At 35.9% G+C, this 23483-nt stretch overlaps 1 protein-coding gene across 7 annotated transcripts in view; it reads right to left on the bottom strand.

Moving 5' to 3' along the window:
• Positions 1–23483, bottom strand: part of LOC145737796 (limbic system-associated membrane protein-like) — an 87676-nt gene that overhangs the window by 40589 nt on the left and 23604 nt on the right. For 3 of the 7 annotated variants that reach the window (XM_081992624.1, XM_081992623.1, XM_081992625.1), the window contains exons 1-2: positions 19332–19536; positions 17768–17943 (exon numbers count right to left, since the gene is read on the bottom strand). In XM_081992624.1, the coding sequence (XP_081848750.1) occupies positions 17768–17852 (85 nt within the window). In that variant the 5' untranslated portion in view covers positions 17853–17943; positions 19332–19536. The other 4 variants (XM_081992619.1, XM_081992621.1, XM_081992622.1 and 1 more) reach the window with 4 other exon arrangements.

Here is a 23483-nt window from a genome sequence, read left to right as displayed (position 1 = left end):
GAAAGAATAAACTGCCAAATGGATGTGTTTCATTGAGGAATTGCACTGAAAGTTGTGTTGACAGCTCAATGAAGCCACATTTAACGGTTCTGACGCTAAGACACACTTTCATACTTTGCTTACATCACGTGACATCTGTCATAACGGTCAAAACTCACTCACCAGTAATCTGAAAGGATAAAATGCCCAATAGATGTGTTTCTTTGAGAAATTGCACTGGAAATAGACTTGACAGCTCACTGGAGTCAAATTTGACAGTTCTGACGTTAAACAACACTTTCATACTTTGCTTACATCACGTGATATCTGTCATAACTGTTAAAACTCACTCACCAGTATTCTGAAAGGATAAAATGCCCAATAGATGTGTTTCTTTGAGAAGTTGCACTGTAAATAGTCTGGACAGCTCAATGGAGTAAGATTTGACAGTTCTGACGTTAAGACACACTTTTATACATTTCTTACGTTACGTGACATCTGTCATAACTGTCAAAATTCACTCACCAGTGACCTGAAACTATGAAATACCAAATAGATGTTGCGTTGTGTAGGAATATGCTTTAATAATCTGCTATCAATGGTGTTTTTTTGAGAAACTAAATTGTAAACAATCTTTACAGCTCCATGAAACCAAGTTTGACAGTTGGGACATTACGAAACACGCTAATAATTTCCTCACGTCACGTGACAGCTGTCATAACTGTCAAAATCCTTTCACTAGTGGCCTGAAACTAGAAAATTAAAAACAGTTGCTAATGCAACAACTTTCAGGGAGAAATTACGTTGGAAGTTGTGTTTGAATCTCAATGAAGTCAAATTTGACAGTTCTGATGCTAAGACACACTTTCATACTTTTCTTACATCACGTGACATCTGTCATAACTGTCAAAACTCACTCACCAGTGACCTGACAGTATAAAATGCCAAATGGATGTGTTTCTTTGAGTAATTGCACTGTAAATAGTCTAGACCGCTCAATGAAGTAAAATTTGACAGTTCTGACGTTAAGACACACTTTTATACATTCCTGACGTTACGTCACATCTGTCATAACTGTCAGAATCCTTTCACTAGTGGCCTGAAACTAGAAAATTAAAAACAAATGCTAATACAACAACTTCAAGGGAGAAATTACGTTGGAAGTAGTGTTTGAATCATGATGGAGTCGAATTTGACAGTTTAGACGTTAGGGAATGCTTTAATAATCTGCTTGCGTCACGTGACAGCTCTCATAACTGTCAAAACCCACCCACCACTGACCTGAACGAATAAACTGTGTTTCTTTGAGGAATTGCATTGTATGTTGTGTTGACAGCTTCATGGAGACAAATTTGACGGTTCTGACGTTAAGACACGCTTTTATTACATCACGTGACATCTGTCGTAACTGTCAAAACTCACTCACCAGTGACCTGACAGTATAAAATGCCAAATGGATGTGTTTCTTTGAGAAATTGCACTGGAAATAGACTTGACAGCTCACTGGAGTCAAATTTGACAGTTCTGACGTTAAGAAACACTTTCATACTTTGCTTACATCACGTGACAGCTGTCATAATTTGTCGAAACCCGTTCATCAGTAACCTGAACCTACAAAATTAGAAATAGTTGCCACCTTGAGAAATTATACTAGAAGATGCGTTTAAAGCTACACGAGGCAACAAATCTGACAGTTGGGACGTTAAGAACACTTTAATACTTGGCTTGCATCACGTGACAGCTGTCAGATGACGTAAGAAACTAGACTGTCAAATTTGGGACTTTATTAAGGTGTAAATACAAGCTAGAACTGTTTTGCATTTGACAGTTTTATCTCACTGTTGAATGAGTTTTAATAGTTATAACCTGACTAAAAGCCACGCTGTCAAGTGTCATAACTGTCAAATTTAACGTCTTAACCTGTCATGTAACGTCACAACTGTCAAATTTCACTCCACAGAGTTTCGAATCAAAGTCAAAGACACCAATTAACAGCTTCTTGAGCTTTTCGACCCACAAAGCAAAAGTTTTGACATTGGCAACGTTGATTTGAATGTCATTTTTGAGCTTTTCCACGTGGAAAAAGTGTAAAAATGACGAATTTACCGTTACCCAAACAATGACCGACCAAAATAGTTAAGTTAGAAACTTGTTTGTAGAAACCCACCATAAATCATCGTTCCACTAAAGAATGAATAAAAACAGGGTAATACGTCATCGTTAATCATTGCAGCGGTTGCAAAACGGTATTCAAAAACGAAACTATAATATATTAATACATTTTCAGGATGAACTGAAAGATGGTCCATCACAGACTGTTTGGTTCTCTAAAGGTAATCGTGATCGTCATAAATTCACGTCACCTGTCCAGGATTTGATATCCAGAATAGTTGGAAACAGATAACTTCTTAATGGGTATTATGGAGTTTGTCTGATGGGATCCTTATTAAATAATGTCTTCATAGGGAGGGTTATATCCATTACGGTTTAATCAGTATAGAACAATAATTATTACAGCACAGATTGGTGAAGGAAAAGCAGCAAGCTGAATTGATCAATCACAATCCACAAACAGTGATATTATTTTTAATCCATAGAAATGGTGAGTTAAGAGCGACAAAAGATCGGGTTAAGAGATAGGCACCCCAAATAATTCATTAGTTTGGACCGATTCCAACATAGCTCCACTTCATTTGAAATTAATCCTCGAAAAGGACTCGATTTAGACGAGGGGGGGTAAATTGTCGTAGAACTTTCATTGTCTTGTTTGCGAGGGTTGCTGATATTTTAACCTCGAAAAACGTTACGCCTGGAAAAGTCTGTCAGTTCCATATTACTAGAAAAGTTCATGATTCCAGGAAGTTGCCTTAACACCGGAAGGCAAATAAATGCCTTTTAAGGAAAAGTTTCCGCAAAACTTTACTCCTACACTAGTTTCAGGAATTTTACTTGGTAAACATTTACTAATTAACATTTTCCAGTCCCTTTGTGACTTGAAATCGATTCGTTTTCAATTTACCGTCTGTCTGCAGAAAAAAATCTTTGAAAGCATCCACAAAGTCCCAAACTAATTTAAAATTCCCGTAGTACATTCGATGCTGCATCAGGAATCGTGCGTTATTGCTTGCAATTCAGTTTTTTTTTTTAGTGGCAAAGCTCTATGATGTAGGTTATTATGGAAGTTTAAACATTCGAAACGGGCATTACAAAATGGCCGCTTTAAACTAATTAGAGTGTTTTCAAATCCATTTTACGTGAAACTATTGTTCGTCGAGGCCCAAATTGAAATGCATAACTCGTTGGAATCCATTATACGAAATTGCCTATTAAATTCGTTTTTCTTGTTAGTGCAATTATTGCAACTATTCTAATTAGGTGCTCTATTTGATAACTACTACTGTTTTAATTTGACTGAATATTAAAAGTTTAGCCTAACGAACCTGGGAAACGGGATCTTAATAAGAACAACCGTCGTTTTACCACTAAAGTCAATTATGCAAAATCATGATTAAAGACGTTTGTCGGCTTTCGTTTTACCCTCTGTCGCTCTAAAGTTGTGAACAGCTTTCATTTACACAAATCCCGGTCCCCAGCTTCACCTTAAAGGAAATTGCTATGTCGCTGAATGGGTGCTTTCCTTTTAACTGGGGTTTTGGCCCCTAAGGGCAACCCCATACTAGTCACAGTTTGAACGGCAAAGTTGTGTTATTTTATTTATTTTTTTTTTGGTCCAGTAATGTCTTTAGAAAAGTGAGTATTCAAACAAAAAATACACCGAAAATCAAACAAAACTTGAATGACGTCACAAAAGCCAGGTAAGGTTGGTTTAAGTGCAGTGCTTCTAAGAATGTTCTAAAACTGCCAAAAACATCTAAATACTACTATAAACCTTCCAAACATTGCCAAATGCATCTACAAGTTCTAAGAATGTTCTAAAACTGCCAGAAACCTAAAAATACTTCTAAAAACCTTCCAAACATTGCCAATTCCATCTGCAAGTATTTTAAACCTTCTACGAATGTTCTAAAACTGCCAAAAACATCTAAATAATACTAAAAACCTTCCAAACATTGCCAAATGCATCTACAAGTGTCCTAAACCTTTTAAGAATGTTCAAAAACAGTCAGAAGCCTCTAAATACTTCTAAAAACATCCAAATATTGCTAAAGGCCTCTACAAGTGTCCTGAATCTATTAAGAATGTTCTAAAACTGCCAGAAGCCTAAAAATACTTCTAAAAACGTTCCAAACATTGTCAAATGCATCTACAATTGTCCTAAACCTTCTAAGAATGTTCTAAAACTGCCAGAAGCCTAAAAATACTTCTAAAAACCTTCCAAACATTGCCAAATGCATCTACAAGTGTCCTAAACCTTCTAAGAATGTTCTAAAACTGCCAAAAGCCTCTAAATACTTCTAAAAACCTTCCAAACATTGCCAAATGCATCTAAAAGTGTCCTAAACCTTCTAAGAATGTTCTAAAACTGCCAGAAGCCTAAAAATACTACTAAAAACCTTCCAAACATTGCCAAATGCATTTACAAGTGTCCTAAACCTTCTAAGAATGTTCTAAAACTGCCAGAAGCCTAAAAATACTTCTAAAAACCTTCCAAACATTGTCAATTCCATCTACAAGTATTTTAAACCTTCTAAGAATGTTCTAAAACTGCCAAAAACATCTAAATACTACTAAAAACCTTCCAAACATTGCCAAATGCATCTACAAGTGTCCTAAACCTTCTAAGAATGTTCTAAAACTGCCAGAAGCCTCTAAATACTTCTAAAAACCTTCCAAACATTGCCAAATGCATCTAAAAGTGTCCTAAACCTTCTAAGAATGTTCTAAAACTGCCAGAAGCCTAAAAATACTTCTAAAAACCTTCCAAACATTGCCAAATGCATCTAAAAGTGTCCTAAACCTTCTAAGAATGTTTTAAAATTGCCAGAAGCCTAAAAATACTTCTAAAAAACATCCAAACATTGCCAAATGCATCTACAAGTGTCCTAAACCTTCTAAGAATGTTCTAAAACTGCCAAAAGCCTCTAAATACTTCTAAAAACCTTCCAAACATTGCCAAATGCATCTAAAAGTGTCCTAAACCTTCTAAGAATGTTCTAAAACTGCCAGAAGCCTAAAAATACTACTAAAAACCTTCCAAACATTGCCAAATGCATTTACAAGTGTCCTAAACCTTCTAAGAATGTTCTAAAACTGCCAGAAGCCTAAAAATACTTCTAAAAACCTTCCAAACATTGTCAATTCCATCTACAAGTATTTTAAACCTTCTAAGAATGTTCTAAAACTGCCAAAAACATCTAAATACTACTAAAAACCTTCCAAACATTGCCAAATGCATCTACAAGTGTCCTAAACCTTCTAAGAATGTTCTAAAACTGCCAGAAGCCTCTAAATACTTCTAAAAACCTTCCAAACATTGCCAAATGCATCTAAAAGTGTCCTAAACCTTCTAAGAATGTTCTAAAACTGCCAGAAGCCTAAAAATACTACTAAAAACCTTCCAAACATTGCCAAATGCATTTACAAGTGTCCTAAACCTTCTAAGAATGTTCTAAAACTGCCAGAAGCCTAAAAATACTTCTAAAAACCTTCCAAACATTGTCAATTCCATCTACAAGTATTTTAAACCTTCTAAGAATGTTCTAAAACTGCCAAAAACATCTAAATACTACTAAAAACCTTCCAAACATTGCCAAATGCATCTACAAGTGTCCTAAACCTTCTAAGAATGTTCTAAAACTGCCAGAAGCCTCTAAATACTTCTAAAAACCTTCCAAACATTGCCAAATGCATCTAAAAGTGTCCTAAACCTTCTAAGAATGTTCTAAAACTGCCAGAAGCCTAAAAATACTTCTAAAAACCTTCCAAACATTGCCAATTCCATCTACAAGTATTTTAAACCTTCTAAGAATGTTCTAAAACTGCCAAATACATCTAAATACTACTAAAAACCTTCCAAACTTTGCCAAATGCATCTACAAGTGTCCTAAACCTTCTAAGAATGTTCTAAAACTGCCAGAAGCCTAAAAATACTTCTAAAAATCATCCAAACATTGCTAAAGGCCTCTACAAGTGTCCTAAACCTTTTAAACAAATTTTAAAAATACCAAAAATATCTAAATATTGCAAAAGGCCTCTACAAATATTTTAAACCTTCTAAGAATGTTCTAAATCTACCAGAAGCCAAAAAATACATTGTCAAACTGATTTTCAAATGGCAGAGAAGTCAAAATGCTATTTTGACCAATTACTGTGATTTGTGACGTCACGTCAATTTGGTTTGAATTTTGTAGTTGTTGACGTCAAACTGCCATTTACTCTGATTTGGAGTTTACCCAAACTGGGGATTTTCCAAAGGAAAAATAATCAAAATTTACTCTGTCCAGCGTTTACGTGGCCCGTAAAATAAACCACACACACGTTCAATTTCGAACACGAAAAATAACTCGTATTCTGTCCCTTTTTTGATTTACCGTGTGCGGTATTCTCGTGCTTTTCAAACAGCATGCACAGTTTGACATGAAAACCAAATAACCGAAATTGAGACCGATAAATCCGTACGGTTGGAAATAAATCCTCTCCAATAAGACCCCCCCAATATGTTTCTTGCTATAAACGGAGGAGGTCTTTTAGAGCGCCACTCCATTTTAGGAAGCTCTCATTCAAATTTGTACTCGATATTGATACGAAATACAAAAGTTGAGGAACTCGAGAATTATACCCTCGTACTGGGAGATTTAAAATATTAACCGTTTTTTTGAGAGATTTTCAGTGGGATAGTTAAATTTTCATTTCAGGGCCCTTTATGGTCGAAAGGAATAATGTATGAAGATTCCGCTTGTCGCCAGTTCCGACAGGGACATTTATAAAAGAAAGTAATTAAGCTGACCAATTTCTGATGGGGGTTTATTGAAGGCGAACACGAAATGGGAGGTCATTCAGGATGGTCGTCTTAATTCACCCTCATCATTTTCTAGAGACGTTGATAGTTATTAGAACGGTAATTTAGTCGAGAATTTATACCAGGACTGTGTTAAAATTACTAACTTAATCACTACTGGATTGTAGTTTGTGATTGGTCAATAAAAGCTGCTTTATTTTGACCAATCACAAACTGTCCACATATTTTTACTACACTGTGTGAAGATGGACGATGGACTTTTTTACAACCACATATTTGGTGATTTTTGAAATATTGTTGGATGGTTTAGGGCAATTGTAGAGGCCTTTGGCACTTCCAAAATGATTCTAGAGGCAGTTGTAGAGAGATTCTCAGTAGTATTAGAGGCTTCTGATATTTCCAGAGGCTTCAGGAAATTTTAAAAAATTTGCAGATCGTTTAAGACACTTTCAGAGGCTTCTGAGGACTTCTCAGTAATATTAGAGACTTCTGGCACTTCCAAAGATTCAGTCCCTTACAAAAAGTTTCAGAGGCTTCTGACAATATTAAAAAGGTCCAAGACATTTGTAGAGAAGCTTCTGGCAGTTCTTGACCAACCATAAACTACCCACTGTGTTACAATTGACGCAAATGCTGCATTTCTGGACTTTTTGTCATAAACATTTTAACTGTTTGACATAACAGTGATTTTTACATGTCAGTGCTATTCAATCATGTATATAAAAAGAGGAAATTTTCTACGAATGCTCAGCATTTTCCCGGGATTTAGACTGGGTGAATGCGGGCCGGATTTAGGGGGGTTGGTTAAGATAACAACCCCGTAAATTTTATCAGTGGTCACAGCGGAGTGAAAAGCTATTTTATTACCATGGCTGGCATGTTTCCTTGGAGGATAATATTTCATGCGTTTTGCAAGCCATTTATCTAAAATATTACCTGGTTTGCGGGGAACTTCAAAAACTCCCGTCTCATTGACGGATTTTATTCTCTTCCGTCGTTTTACGACGATAATAATGTGGACACTGCTTTTGGGAATAACCAGCCTGTCAGCAATATTGTGTTAAAGCGATAGGAATCCGCTCTGAAACGTTTTGAATGCGCTCCAGGGACCGATTCGCATATAAAGTTTGCCACTTTATAGACTAGATTACGTGCAGTGGCACTCGTTAAGAGTGCAAATCATTTCGAGACAACATTGCTTTGTTTCATATACGAAATAAGCTTTTTTGCACTACAAACTGTAAAGCTAAATCCCTAATTAGCTCCCTCAAAAAATTCTTCGTTAGTAATCTAGCCCGAATTACATCTGCCCTATACTCGGATGAATCTCGAAAGGGTTTTCACGGATTTATGAATCTAGGTTAACTGGCTAGATGCTAAAAAATCTGGAATACTTAAAACCACCATTCAATTACCCGAAGCTTCGTTTTTGTTTCTATAGTAAGTAGTAAAAGGGTTTTTAATTAATTTAAAATGCTGAGTGAAATGCAAGGTGATTTTTGTTTTAGTAAAAACTACTGACAAGTTGGTGAAGGCGCTATAAATGCTATTAAAATTCAGTTAAATAACACTGAAATGATTAGTCTTAATTAATGAACATCTCAAAAACGTACTTTTGGTTCATTTTGTAGTAATTTTCATGCTTTTTCATTGAAAACTAATGATTGTTGATTGAAAAATAAATTGTTTTTAAGTGAAGTATTTATATGACCCTAATAAGAGTTAAACGTGAGCAAAGCAGATAGTTCACTCATCTGCAAAATAATTAGTAATAACTTTAAAATTTTGTTAGTGTTTACTCGAGATATTTAGAAAAATCCGTAAAATAATAATCAAACTTTGACGCCCTCTAGCGGCCACACGGTACAAATTAGCCTAGTCCAATCAACGTCACGTGATAGCCCCATTCATTAGCCTTATTTTGTTATACGGTGTGTTTAAACGTTGTGTGTTTCAAATAAGCGGGTTAATTACGATTTTTTGGAAAAATCCATCGACATTTTGTCCAGATGAAGGTTTTCTTGGCCTACTATACTGACCGTCGCCATATTGGATTTAGACGTGTCGAAGTGCCCATTTTGACTAATGTTGGCCTGGAGAACATTAATCTGATGTTCGTTTTGCGGTAACTTCCGCCATTTTGTCCCTGAATTTGAAAAAAAATCAAAAAAGTTTTGGCAAAACATTTGGCAGGAGATCGAAAATAAAGTGAATTTTACGAGAAACAATTTGAGTTTTTTCTAGTCGCTGAAACTCAAAAAATAACTGCCAGAATCCTCTAAAAATGTCTGAAACCTTCTTCAAATGTATTAAAATTACCAGAAGCCTTTAGAGACATTTTAGAAGTCCTCTAATACTACTGAGATATTCTCAAAAACTGCCAGAAGCTTCTAAAAGTGTCTTAAACCATTTGCAAATGTTTTAAAATTTCCTGAAGCCTCTAGAACTATTTTGGAGGTGCCACAAGCCTCTAATATTACTGAGATACTCCCAAAAACTGCCAGAAGCTTCTAAAAGTGTCTTAAACCATTTGCAAATGTTTTAAAATTTCCTGAATCTTCTAGAACTATTTTGGAGGTGCCACAAGCCTCTAATATTACTGAGATACTCCCAAAAACTGCCAGAAGCTTCTAAAAGTGTCTTAATCCATCTGCAATTTTTCTAAAATTTCCTGAATCTTCTAGAACTATTTTGGAGGTGCCAGAGGCCTCTAATATTACTGAGATACTCTCAAAAACTGCTAGAAGCTTCTAAAAGTGTCTTAAACCATTTGCAAATGTTTTAAAATTTCCTGAAGCCTCTAGAACCATTTTGGAGGTGCCAGAAGCCTCTAATATTACTGAAATACTCCCAAAAACTGCCAGAAGCTTCTAAAAGTGTCTTAAACCATCTGCAAATTTTTTAAAATTTCCTGAAGCCTCTAGAACGATTTTGAAAGTGCCAGAAGCCTCTAATATTACTGAGAATTTCTCAAAAACTGCCAGAAGCCTCTAAAAATGTCTGAAAACTTCTTCAAATGTATTAAAATTACCAGAAGCCTTTAGAGACAGTGCCAGAAGCCTCTAATATTACTGAGACACTCTCAAAAACTGCCAAAAGCCTCTGAAAGTGTCTTAAACCATTTGCAAATGTTTTAAAATTTCCTGAAGCCTCTAGAACCATTTTGGAAGTGCCAGATGCCTCTAATATTACTAAGAATTTCTCAAAAACTGCCAGAATCCTCTAAAAATGTCTGAAACTTTCTTCAAATGTATTAAAATTACCAGAAGCCTTTAGAGACACTTTGGAAATGCCAGAAGCCTCTAATATTACTGAGACACCCTCAAAAACTGCCAGAAGCTTCTAAAAGTGTCTTAATCCATCTGCAAATGTTTTAAAATTTCCTGAAGCCTCTAGAACCATTTTGGAAGTATATGAGAAACCTTTTTTGAGTTTTTTCTAGTCGCTAAAACTCAAAAAATAACCAAGATACTAAATTTTCAAAAAAAAAAAAAATTATCTCGAAAATGGTTAGAGTTATAAAAATTTTGCACGGAATCAAATATACAGAGCATTTTAAGGTGAATATTTTGAGTTTTTTCACGGTTGCTGATATACCAAAAATAACCGAGATATGGAATTTCGAAAATTATTGGATTCAATTTCCAAAAACTAGCAAAAAGTTAAATATCTCGGAAACTGTTAGAAGATAAAAAATTTTAATTTTATTTAAAAAAATTTAGCGCTTTATATTTTGTTATAAACTCAAATTGGGTTAAATTGAAGCAATTTTTTACTTCCTTTTCTAACAAACATTAAGATATTTTCTTACTTTTTTAAATTCACCCACACTCAGATTAGGCTCTAATTGAAACTAATTAATGAATAAGAAACTTTAATTTGAGTGAATTATAAAAAAATACTGAGTCTGAGAATTCAAGATCATTTCTGAATTCCGCCCTAAACTTTCATATACAAACCGTATAGTTATTACCACCTTGTGGCTTAAATTCAGCTTTCCGACCCAATTAGCCCATAATCCGGTATTGAGTTCACGTTTTCCCCACATCAGCAAAATTATATGGTTTGAATTAAGCCGGGTATACACCTCCCGACGTCCTGAATCTTAAATTGACTGCCTCTAAATGTCAAATTGAGTCGGGAGGCGGGCGAAATTTAATGGACACCAATTACTGCCATTAATTTCCTAAAGAGGTTCTTTTCAGTCTGACAATTTTTCTGGCTCGAGTGGCGCGTTTACAAGAGACGTCTTTGTTGCGAAATTTTATTGGCGAATCAAAAACAATTTAATGAAAACTCCGGCTCTGGAAAATTAAACCCAACTCGTCCGAGAATTTCAAGAACAATGGACGCTGAAACGGTGTCGCGAATGAACAAAGCTATTGCAAGCAATACTGTTGAATTTTTTTTGTCTCTGTGTTATTAATTGTTATAGTTTATTTGTTTATTTAAACAGCTCTAGTACGTGTCAAACGTCACGTGTCCCACACAAGTTACATAAAAAACAAAAAATTCTGCTTTTTAAAATACAGGTGTGGTAAATCCAAAAGCGACCATAGGAAAACCGTGTAACGGACAGAGAAACGTAGGTAATTGCATGCGCGGGAGAAAGACAGAAAACGAAAAAAATATCAAGTAGGCCATATTTTTTAGCGCGCTGTTGCCAAACGCCGTAAGTAAGTTTGTCGAGGGTATTGAATACTTACGGCGTTTGGCAACAGCGCGCTAAAAATATGGCCTATTTGATATTTTTTTCGTTTGCTGTCTTTCTCCCGCGCATGCAATTACCTACGTTTCTCTGTCCGTTACACGGTTTTCCTATGGTCGCTTTTGGATTTACCACACCTGTACAGAAACATCTGTTGAATTAAATCGAATTACTATACAGTTGCATAAATTTATAAATAATAGTTTTTGAAAAATCCTAATTATTTTGAAAAGTGTTGAGGTTAGGTATACAACATTAAATATGGATATAAGAGATAAAGATAAGAGCAAATGTAACCAATCACCCTGTACAGAAGCAGTGGCGTAGATTTGGAACGTAATCGAGACATAGGAGAGCGTTAAATTTCGATGCAATCTAATTAAGCTGGAGGCATTCCGGAGTGGTCCGTATAACTAGGCTCAGGAGATGACCCGCAATTACGTCAATTCAGTGGGCTATTTCAGATAATTGGAAGTTATAGGTGCGTTAGAGGCCGCCAAAACACAGTATCACGTGATTATTCTTTTAATGGAACAGGTGACACAGAGTGACATTTACTAGCCATTAATCGCAGCGTTGCCAGTTTTCCAGTAAGTACGACCGAATCTCGGTTGAAATGAAATTCCAACCGTTATCTCTTTTGTCGGCTTTTAAAGGGAGAGAAGAAAATAAAATAACCGAGTTTAGCACCGCAACTTACAGTGTGTTGGGAAACTTGTGTGGAATTCTGGTAATACCCTCCTTTAAACCTAATAAATATTTTAAAGCTCTTTTCAGGCTCTTTTACGTTTTTTTCTTGCGGGGGGTTAAATTAATACTCCAGTCCCTTGTCTTGCATAAATCATCCCTTAAAGTAACGTCTCCATTAGGCTATAGAATAAGGGTCCGGTAAAGAATCTTTTTTTGGTATATATTATTCAGTGGCCCTGTAATCTAATTCGCGTCATCTACCATTATCTGAGGGGAATTTCCCTGCATTACGGGGGGGCCATCCCGTTTCGCAAATCCGCCAAAGTATAAAGCACCTTGTTATCCAAAATAGCCTACCGAACGAGATTCGCTAAGGCGCTCGAAATTACATCGACAGCATCGGCTCTTAAAGTCGTCGAAAAACGAAATAAAGTAACCAGCTTTAAGGGGCCCCGTTACTAGGCAAGTTTCGAACTTTATATTGAACACACACCCCTTTTCAAATCCAATAAACTTTTTTCGCAAACTCCCTAGATAAGATCTTTCACTTTATGAGCACCTGTTGGATGTCGACTTTAATTTTCCATCAAAGGGGCTAGAGCGCCAACTATTTTTCTTTAGCTGATTTTTAGGTTAAAAATGGATGGATGAATCGTTTCTGTCCACATGATGATAATGAGGGATCTGTATTTGATCCAAAGCACCCGGAATAAGCGATTGTCCGCGCAAACAGCCCCAGCTCTAGTCAACTGTCAACAGTGTCAACTCTAGTAGTGGCCATGTTGGCTCGCGCTATCCAGCATCACTCTGTTCTGCTGCGTATTTTATTCGAAAAAGGTTCTAAAATATGATTGGACGGTTTAGGGCACTTGTAGAGGCTTCTGGCAAATTTTAATAGATTGTTCTAATGATTTTTGAAAATGTTTGTGAGGTTTCCAGTAATATTTAGTTTTTGACAATTTCTGGGCAGTTTTTAGTAACTTTCCGGCAATTTTAAAAAATTTGCAGGAGTTTAACCCTCTGGCAGGCTCTTGAGAGCTTTTCAGTAGTATTAGAGGACTCTGGCACTTCCAAAATGACTCTAGAGGCTTCAGGAAATTAAAAAAAAATTGCCGATGGTTTAGGACACTTTTAGAAGCTTCTGGCAGTTTTTGAGGGTGTCTCAGTAATATTAGAAGCTTCTGGCACTTCCAAAATGTCTCTAAAGGCTTCTGGCAATTTTAATACATTCGAAGAAGGTTTCAGATACTTTTAGAGGCTTCTGGCAGTTTTTGAGAGTATCTCAGTAATATTAGACGTTTCTGGCACTGTCTCTAAAGGCTTCTGGTAATTTTAATACATTTGAAGAAGGTTTCAGACATTTTTAGAAGATTCTGGCAGTTTTTGAGAAATTTTCAGTAATATTAGAGGCTTCTGGCAATTCCAAAATGGTTCTAGAGGCTTCAGGAAATTTTAAAACATTTGCAAATGGTTTAACACACTTTTAGAAGCTTCTGGCAGCTTATCAGAGTATCTCAGTAATATTAGAGGCTTCTGGCACTGTCTCTAAAGGCTTCTGGTAATTTTAATACATTTGAAGAAGGTTTCAGACACTTTTAGAGGCTTCTGGCAGTTTTTAAGAAATTCTCAGTAATATTAGAGGCTTCTAGCTCTTCCAAAATGACTGTAGAGGCTTCAGGAAATTTAAAAAAATTTGTAGATGGTTTAAGACAGTTTAAGAGGCTTCTGGCAGTTTTTGAGAGTATCTCAGTAATATTAGAGGCTTCTGGCACTGTCTCTAAAGGCTTCTAGTAATTTTAATACATTTGAAGAAGGTTTCAGACATTTTTAGAAGATTCTGGCAGTTTTTGAGAAATTCTCAGTAATGTTAGAGGCGTCTGGCAATTCCAAAATGGTTCTAGAGGCTTCAGGGAATTTTAAAACATTTGCAAATGGTTTAAGACACTTTTAGAAGCTTATGGGAGTTTTTGAGAGTCTCTTAGTAGTATTAGAGGACTTCCAAAATGTCTCTAGAGACTTCTGGCAAATTTAGAAAAAATGGGAAAGTTTAAGACAATTTTAAAGGCTTTGGTCCGTCCGGTCCATTCAAAATCATTTGAGAGGCTTCCGGCAATTTTTGAAAATTTATGGAAGGTCTTAGACTCTTCTGGCAGTTCTTAAGAGATTCTCAGTAGCATTAGAGGTCTCTGACACTTTCAAAATGTAGCTAGAGGCTTGTGGCAATTTTAAAAAATTTGTGGAAGACATTTGTAGAGACCTATGGTAATTTTTGGGACGTTCTCAGTAGTATTAACCACCTCTGCAACTTAAAAAAATATTCTAAAGGTTTTTGAGAATTTTGAACATTTTCTGAAACGTCTAGGAAGTTTCAAATAGAGAATGTTTTCCTGCACTTTGGCAACCTTGCCAATTGGCCCGTTATGACGTAATTCTAGTTTTGTTTGATTTTCGATATACTAGTTACTAGTTAGGTCAGTTTATATTAAATTAAATTTAATTCAATTGGGGTGTTTGCAGGACAAATTTTCCCAGTTTTTTCCATCTAAAACAAAGCAAGTGAATTTGAATCCCTCCAAACTATTTCCCTTTATCGTTCCCATTATCGTATTCCCTACGGTCATACAAGGTATTACCTGGAAGATAAATGTGGCTAATACCTATAGGGAGCAACAGTTTGCCACTTCTGTACACAAAATATTAACAACAGTCGCAGCTGTGCTCGTTTTATATGTTTGTAAGTGATTTCGTCGGCGATCTTGAAATATTGAGGTGGTGAACCCACAAACTCACCGCCAACATCGCATATAGTTTGACAAGGGTGAGGGCAGGACGCGATTAATTGCGAATCGATTTGTTGTCGAACTTCGTCACCAACATTACTCCTTCTAATTGGCTGAAAATAATTAAAAGCCGCTCCGATTCAATCGAATGGTTTATTTAAGTTGCTCCCCCCATAGAATTCCATCTGAATGGTGGAGATTTATTGGTAGGCGAACGGGAAAAAAGCTCCCTTTCCGACAGGAACTGAGCCAGTTTTAAAACTTTTTTGAGCCGAAGAAAAACAATACGAATTTTAATATTTTTACGAAGAAAAGTGGGGCCCGTTTGTTTCGCTTTGATGGGGAAAAGTTATATATTTTAAAAAGCAGAATTTTTTTGTTTAGTAGGTACATTATAAGTTAATGTACTGTTTACACTTATACAGGTGTGGTAAATCCAAAAGCGACCATAGGAAAACCGTGTAACGGACAGAGAAACGTAGATGATTGCATGCGTGGGACAAAGGCAGAAAACGAAAAAAATACCAAGTAGGCCATATTTTTAGCGCGCTGTTGCCAAACGCCGTAAGTATTCAATACCCTCGACAAACTTTACTTTAAGTTTACCACGACCTGCACAACCTTCAGGTCGTGAATCATAACTTTCAAATTTGACATTTTTCGGTAAAGTCAATAGTTAAGGATAAGAGCAAATGTAACCAATCAGTCTGTACCAGAGGGAAGTGCACTGATATCGACCGGAAAAAAATCGATTACATTTTTACTCGACTGTAAACGTATCCTTGCCTCAATTTTTTCCAAATTTTCCCGCTCGTTATCCTAAAATCATAGGCGACGACGAAACTGCCGGGGATTTGGCCCGTAGTAACCGTAATACCCGGATTAAGGTCCTTAATGAGGAATATCGATAAACGTTACGAGAGAGGCTTAAACCGATGATTCTGACTCGTGTTTTCTCGTTATTTATGTGTACTTATTCAGTCAATCTTAAACAATTTCCTCTATGGATAGTCATTGAAATGAGCTTTTAAAAATAATCCCTGCCTTAGAGGCTTCAAAGTAGACTAGAACGGTTCTAAACATCCTTTCATTCAAACCCGTATAGAGTGCTAACTTGGCTTCTTTAAGACATTTATGGATAAACTCCAAATATATCATCACATTTTAACACTTTCCAGTGTTTGTCATAATTTGGCAGAGTATGACGCTCACTTTATTTAATAAAAATATTTCTCATAATCAATGTTGTTTAGGGTAATTTTCGCTTACCACGAATTGCGATTTTCCCATTAAAATATCGTTTTAATCACTATCCTTTTTAAACACATTTTTTTTATATTAGAGAATACAATATTAATTAGACTGGGACATTTTTAGAAGCAATTTTGCTGAAAGCTTGAAATTAGATTATTGCCTTCTTTGATCTGTCCTCAGGTGTCCCTATTACAACATTTTCCTGGAAACGTCAAATAAAATAAGGGTTGATTGATTGCCGTGTTGATCCTAGACACATTTGGGTCAAGATAGGATATTTAAAGCAATTTCAGAAAAAAAGCAAGAAATATGGTCTGAATTAAACAGACAAATATCCGCGCAAGTTAAAATCCGTAGAAGTTTATGTATCCACATTTCCAAGATACGGGGGTTATCTCTAATTAGCTTCGGAGCTATGTTTTGGGGAAACTCGCGCAGGGCCTAGAAACTAAATTAAGTTAAAAGTTTTAATCAAAAAACGGCCAGAACTTGGCTCCGGCTTATTTAAGATTGTAAACAAATTTATAGCGCGAGAGGTACGAGAGGCAATCTTGTGGAGGAGAGGGGACTTTATTGAGGATTAATAAGGAACTCGGAGGCGATTTGTATTGATCCTCTTAATTTTATTAATTTGGCTTCGCTGGATGCTTCGCAGGATTTATATTTCTTCGGGCTCGAATATTGAGAAATTGAGGGTGTTTAGTTTGCGCGAAATTGATTGCCTCAGGAAATACGATAGTTTATTGTGCCCCCCCTAAAATTGTGTGATGAGTGAGGAATAATGATTATGCCCCCAGTTTAAATCCTTTCACCTGATTCACGTTTCCCAATTAATCATTTTATTTCAATTTGAATGCACCTGTCTATCAGTTTGATTACATTAATTCCATTAAAATCACTGTACTATTATAGAGTTGGCTAAAACACTTGGCAACATTGTCATAATAGTTGTAGGAAATTTCTGCTTGAAAATGTACTGTACGTGTACGGTTTCTGAGATATTTACCAGACAAATTTGTCGTCATTTTTCACACAAAACCTTATCCAGCCTATGAAAAGTGAACATAAAAACCTAACCTAACACATTTTCGCAGGGGAAAAGCGAGAAAAGGTTCGAACCGATTAATCACGACGAGTTTTTCCATTTCAGGCAAATAGAAACAATTACGGAAAGTTTGGCAATTACCCGGAAAAAAAGGTTTTTGCTGTAAAGTGGTTAAGGAAATCTTTGAACGTTTAACGGTAAACAGGATTATGGAAAACAAACGGAGTAAATTAAGCCGAAACTTTTAATGAAATTTCATTTATGGCACGGCAATTTATCAGAAAATTACCATCCCGTTGTTAGGTGCAGGGAGTTATTAAAAAAGTTTCCATAGAAATATCGAGACGAGAATTAAATTGAAGCTAACTTTAATCGCAATATTTGGAACTTACCTTGAGCATCAGCGTGAATTCCTTCAACATAAGTCGTGATTACTGTAACGAACAAGACCCATTTCTCCAATCCCATACTGGTCATTTATATGGGACTATCCCGTGCTGAATACCAAACTGGCAACACTGCGTTTCATTTCCAGGTAATGTGGTTCGTTTCTATGACACCACTGAACCTGCAACAAACAAACTTGTGTCATGTGTCATACACACTCTGTCACTCGTCAAACAGATTTAAAATCCATAAATGAAAATCATCCCCTTTCAAGCTGGAAAACTGTGCTACGCTTCCGGATTATATTATTCCCTCGGGCAATAAATCCAGTTCAGTACGATTCTGGATTATTACTTAATGATTGTTATATGCAAGAGGCTGGATTTGGAGCTTTCAACAATCCAGATAAAGACTGAAAAACTAGTATATGTTGATAATAATGAAAAATAGACCTTATTATCAGGCACAATTACTGCCCTTTCTGGGGCCTTAATTAATTTGTCAGTACTGAACAACTTCAAGACAGCTTCAGCCCGAGAGAATTAATTTCTGCACTTTATCACTGAAATTTGCTTCATGAAAGGGAAGTTTTAAATTACGCACTATACAGCCCGAGCAGTATTTCTTAGGTTATTTAATTTTTTATTAAAAAAAAAAACCTCAACTTTTTCAATCTGACAACCAGCAATTCACTAGCATGTAATGTTGGTTGCATAACTAGAGGAATTTCCATGGGTAATAAACGTTATTCTACGAGTAAAACCGCGGCTAATGCGGTCGATCGTAAATCGCATTTTCCTAAGCAATATCACTAAATCCTTTTTTATCGTACCGGCAAGTTGAATTGATTCCGGCCCTTATATCACCAGCGGAATTGCCAAGACGGCCATTCGATACGATAGTTTGGACTGCAAATAGTCCACCAAGAGACATCGTAATTGCCTTGTTAACGTGAAATCGTATCTAATATTCGAACACCGTTGGGAATTGCCTTATTATCCGTTTTATACAACATCCTCAAATGTTTCAGGTGCTTTTGGGTCAAACCGATGCAGGAAAGGAAATCTGTGTTTAACTGGTTGCCTAATCAAGCCAAATAAATGATTAGTTCAACAGAATCATATATTAATTCAAATTTTAATAAAGCGATTATTATTAGAGAGTCTTTGTCCCGTGGAAAACGTAATATAAACCGGGAATCAACAAGAACAGAAAGAAAACAGAATAATATTCAACAAACAGAGGGGCTGGGAAAGGTTAATGGCTTAATCCAGGTTCCCATGCTAATGGGTTAGATCATTTATGATGGTAATTAAAAGTCCCTTCTGGTGTTAAATGCTTCGTTTAGACTAGAAATTCAAAGAAAATTGCTCAACAAAGAATATTATTTGTTGATTGAACATTCGGTTATTCCCTGCCAAACTGATCAGATCAGTTGTAGCAATAGTCACGTGACGTTTGAGTCTCAATACAATAAATGTTTCTATGTTATAACTCGCATTTAGACTATAATTATAGTAAACAGTTAATTTACATGCACTCTCAAAGCTAATTGTAATCGTAACAGACCTGAAAAATTACTTGTTGTTTGAAGCTACTGTTTCCATCCACCATCATCAAAATCAAATCACTGGACGTCAATTTGGTACTTAGATGAACCGTTTGGTACCATTTTTCCACCACAAAACACCTTTTTACTAGCATTATTTTTATTTAAAAATCACTGCACAATAACGCAACACATAATAGACGCCATTACAGTCATTACACCGCACTACTAAAGTAGATCCGGAAATTGTGACAGCTGGGTTAAGACACAGGTTTGAAAATGTCACGTGACACTACATTCTTGCTAATACATGTAGTCACGTGACCTTTGTTTTTCTCATTCACATTTATTTGTGATTAATATTGATTTTTCTCATTTATTGTATTCTGTATTAAGCTAAAACCTAAAACACAGCAGTCCAAGTTAATTAATGGAAAATACGTGTATTCAATCTAGGATTTAAATATTCATCGGTAAAGGGTCGCTGATTATCCAAGAAAATATGCGAGTCAGGAATCCGCCGCCCTTCTCCATTATACGGGAATTTATGACGCTTAAACCACACTATAATCAACTTCCAAGATGTCACATAATCCAATATTCAGGCGGATGCTTTACGAACTTGAAGCCTTTGTGCATGATGCTCCCCATTTAAATTTGGCCGAACGAAATTTCCATTATGGATACAACACTGTCGAAATGTGTGCGAGCGCACAGTTTGTTTGTGGATAGGAAACGCCAATCAAAGACCAGCAAAACATTTTTATTAATTAGGTATACGAATTTCATTTGTGTAAGTATTTTCTTACTTATTACTAGCTCTTTGGAATTACGTATTCAAAACTGCAAACTCGTTTCCCTCGAAACGTTTACCGAAAGTTTAAATTTGAAAATTAAACAGCAAAAGAGAAAATCTAGAATATTTGCCACAATGCGCCAAACATTTCCGCATATGAGCCAGATTCCTACCCAGTTTAAATAACAGCCGTTTTACTTTTCCACCTTGCTTTTCGTTCCTTTTTCAACTGGGAACGATTTAAAGTCTTTTATGAAACAGAGGAGAGACGAGGTTATGTACCGCACACACACCAAACCGAGCTGGGTCGTAAAACGAATATAAATCCTAAATACATTTTGTGTTACTCTTTTGCTAAAGTTGTTCTGCAGGAGTAATGACAAATGTGTAAACAACACTCGACTGTGTTTATACATTTACTTTGCTTTTAATTAATTTATTTTTTTTCTGTACATAGTACACATCCACCATTTATCAAGAATCTATCAAATTTGTTTTTTTCCAATTTTTTTAGCATGTAATAGAATGAAAAACATGGTTAATGCATGAAAGAACGTTATTACCACTAATCTATTTTATCGGGATGACAGCTATGATTTTAGTGTTTAGCGGGTTAGGACGCGCTCCATTTACTTTTATATCAAATGTCACCAAGCCGCCTGGACCTAATGGCATGCGAAATCGATTAATTTATGTTTCAGCGAGTCGCCGACACCAAACCGATACAAATTAACCGCAATTCTTCCCCAAAACGCCACCGTACAAATCCTAATCGGGCATTACTAGCGCCATTTTGTACGTCTCACTACTTATCGGCATAATTTATGATGGAAAAACGTTTCGACAGTCGCAAATGTATTGCCTGGTCCTTCTATCCGTTTCCATTATGCAAGATTTATCGTGGACGGGGCTTTTTTCCTGGGAAAACAACGATTTTAATTTCGCTCCTGACAGATTTACGAAGGTTTTGCATAGTTTACAATGGCATTCATTATACTACATGTGTGAATTTTTTGGAATTAGCATAAGTTTACATGTGCAGTATTAGTAGTTTGTGAGGATTGTAACTCCATTTTGACTGTGCCTAGCTCCGTTATTTAAGGCCTCCTTAAGGAGTTACAAGACCAAAAAGTGACTGGATGCACTAAAATGGTTAAAGTAATTCTATTTTGACTGAACACAGCTCCGTTATTTAAGGAGCTACAAAAAAGTGTAGAGAATGAAAATTGTAGATAATTGAATCCTCTACAAGATTGTGTTAAGGTGTTTTTGCCCTTAAGGGCCTCCTTAAGAAGTTACAAGACCAAAAAGTGACTGGATGCACCAAACTGGTTTTTTTTAAAGTAATTCTATTTTGACTGAACACAGCTCCATTATTTAAGGAGCTACAAAAAAGTGTAGAGAATGAAAGTTGTAGATAATTTAATCCTCTACAAGATTGTGTTAAGGTGTTTTTGCCCTTAAGGGCCTTCTTAAGGAAATAGAACCACCAAACAGTTTTTTTTAAACTCCATTATTTAAGGGGACACAAAAGACCAATTTATTTTTCTCGATTATTTGATACACCCTGTATAGAAACAAAATTATGTTGAAATCATAGACGAAATGTCAAAGTAGTCATTTTTTGTACTACTGTACACATTTTTTTTTACTGTCAGATGCAATTGCAACCTCAAATTTTACAGTTAAATTTTACCAAATTCTTGACAATAAGGAGAACACCGTCTACTATTGAAACAAACAGTCATGATGACAAATTAGAATGAACCTTATTAGGTCTGTTTGCAGAGGCGATCCCTGACTGGTTTCCAACTCAGAAACAGTAATTTCAAGTTTCATTGGTTGAATGCTCACGTGACTATGACGTTTTCTGACTTGTGGCCAATGAATGTGTCGTGTCTAGAACAGACCTAATAATTGGTTAAAAACAGAATTTAAATGTCACTTTACACAGTCAAACCTTAATTTGTATTGGTAAGGCTGAATTGTGCATCGGTTTAGTTAACACTAACTAAAACCCGTAAAAGTCATCTTATCATATTAATTAAAACTGATTTTGGAGATTAACTCGACCTGAAATTAACAAGGAACGAATCTGATACGGCCATTTGGGTTGCGCAAATAGTCCGGCAAGAGATATAATAATGCACTTGCCTTGTAAATCTGGCTTTATAATATAATATGATTTAATTGGTCCATTTCCCTCCTTCTTGTACTCTCCAAACAAAACATTTTCTTCTACATATAACACCAGCTGTAGAGTTTGGAATTATGGGAAAAGGGACTTGATGGAGATATACAAGAGGAAATTAGGAGGGTCATATACAGTGGACGTTTTCAGAGAGAATGGCAAGCGTTAACGAAGATAAATGCATTATTCGTGTCACTCTTTAAACCGCAAAATATTATCTTGAACCATACAGAGAGAGTAAGAAAAGGTTTTCATGTTCAACTCAATTGAAATTGCAGTGTGAAACCATTATTCGGCCTTCGAGACTCACTTTATAAAAGTAAATTCTTATTTTATTACCGTCGGAGGTCGAGTGAAAAATAAATAACAAACCCATTGTATATGATACATTTTATGGATCCTCCACATATTCCCACTGGGATAATAATTCTTAGTGTTTTTATATGCCACGACCACTCGCGACCACATATCATGGAAATGCGATTACAGAGGGAGAGCAGTGTGACTTTTATACAAACACAATAATGTTTTCCAGAGCGAAAAGAATTTAAAAATTAATATTTTAATAACTGCCAGCAGGACTTGTTTTGTACTAGTGCCAGAAACTTCTAAATCCTGGTAGATTTATAGAGCAAAAAAGGAAAATATCGGCTCCGGCTCTACCAGCAGCTACAAATTGATGGTCGAACTTTCAGCTTTTGACGTGCAACTTTAAATCTTTTCGGTGAGCCGCATCTGGAAACTGGAAGTGGTGCTAAAGGCCATATTTAAATTCCGCCCCTTTACCGGTCAGTTTCCGGTGCGCTCCTGAAAATATGCTTTTCCAGGATGCCAAACGTGCAAGGAATTTCAGGTCGATACGTCTACAACGGCTCTATTAAAGTGTCAAAATTTATATTACAGCTCTAAGTAACAAGGTCGTTATGATGGTTGAAATTCGTTTAAAACAAATCTTACTTATAATAGAATATTTAATTACAGACAGCATTAATATTCATGCAAAAATGGACCTTATATTGTTTACCCATAGTTAGACCATTTAATTGGTAAATTAAATGTATCATTTCGGATCCATACAAATTATGATTCAAAAGTCATGTGACCTCCGTGTGATTTCATAATCATGGTGTCATGTGATTTTTAGATCACAACGCGTTTGGTTGTCAAAAAAAGCAACTTGTTCAT

Source organism: Ips typographus, linkage group LG14 (assembly GCF_016097725.1).
Source record: "Ips typographus isolate SLU linkage group LG14, UJ_Ityp_2.0, whole genome shotgun sequence".
Lineage (NCBI taxonomy): Eukaryota > Metazoa > Arthropoda > Insecta > Coleoptera > Curculionidae > Ips > Ips typographus.
This window is presented reverse-complemented; position numbering and strand designations above follow the sequence as displayed.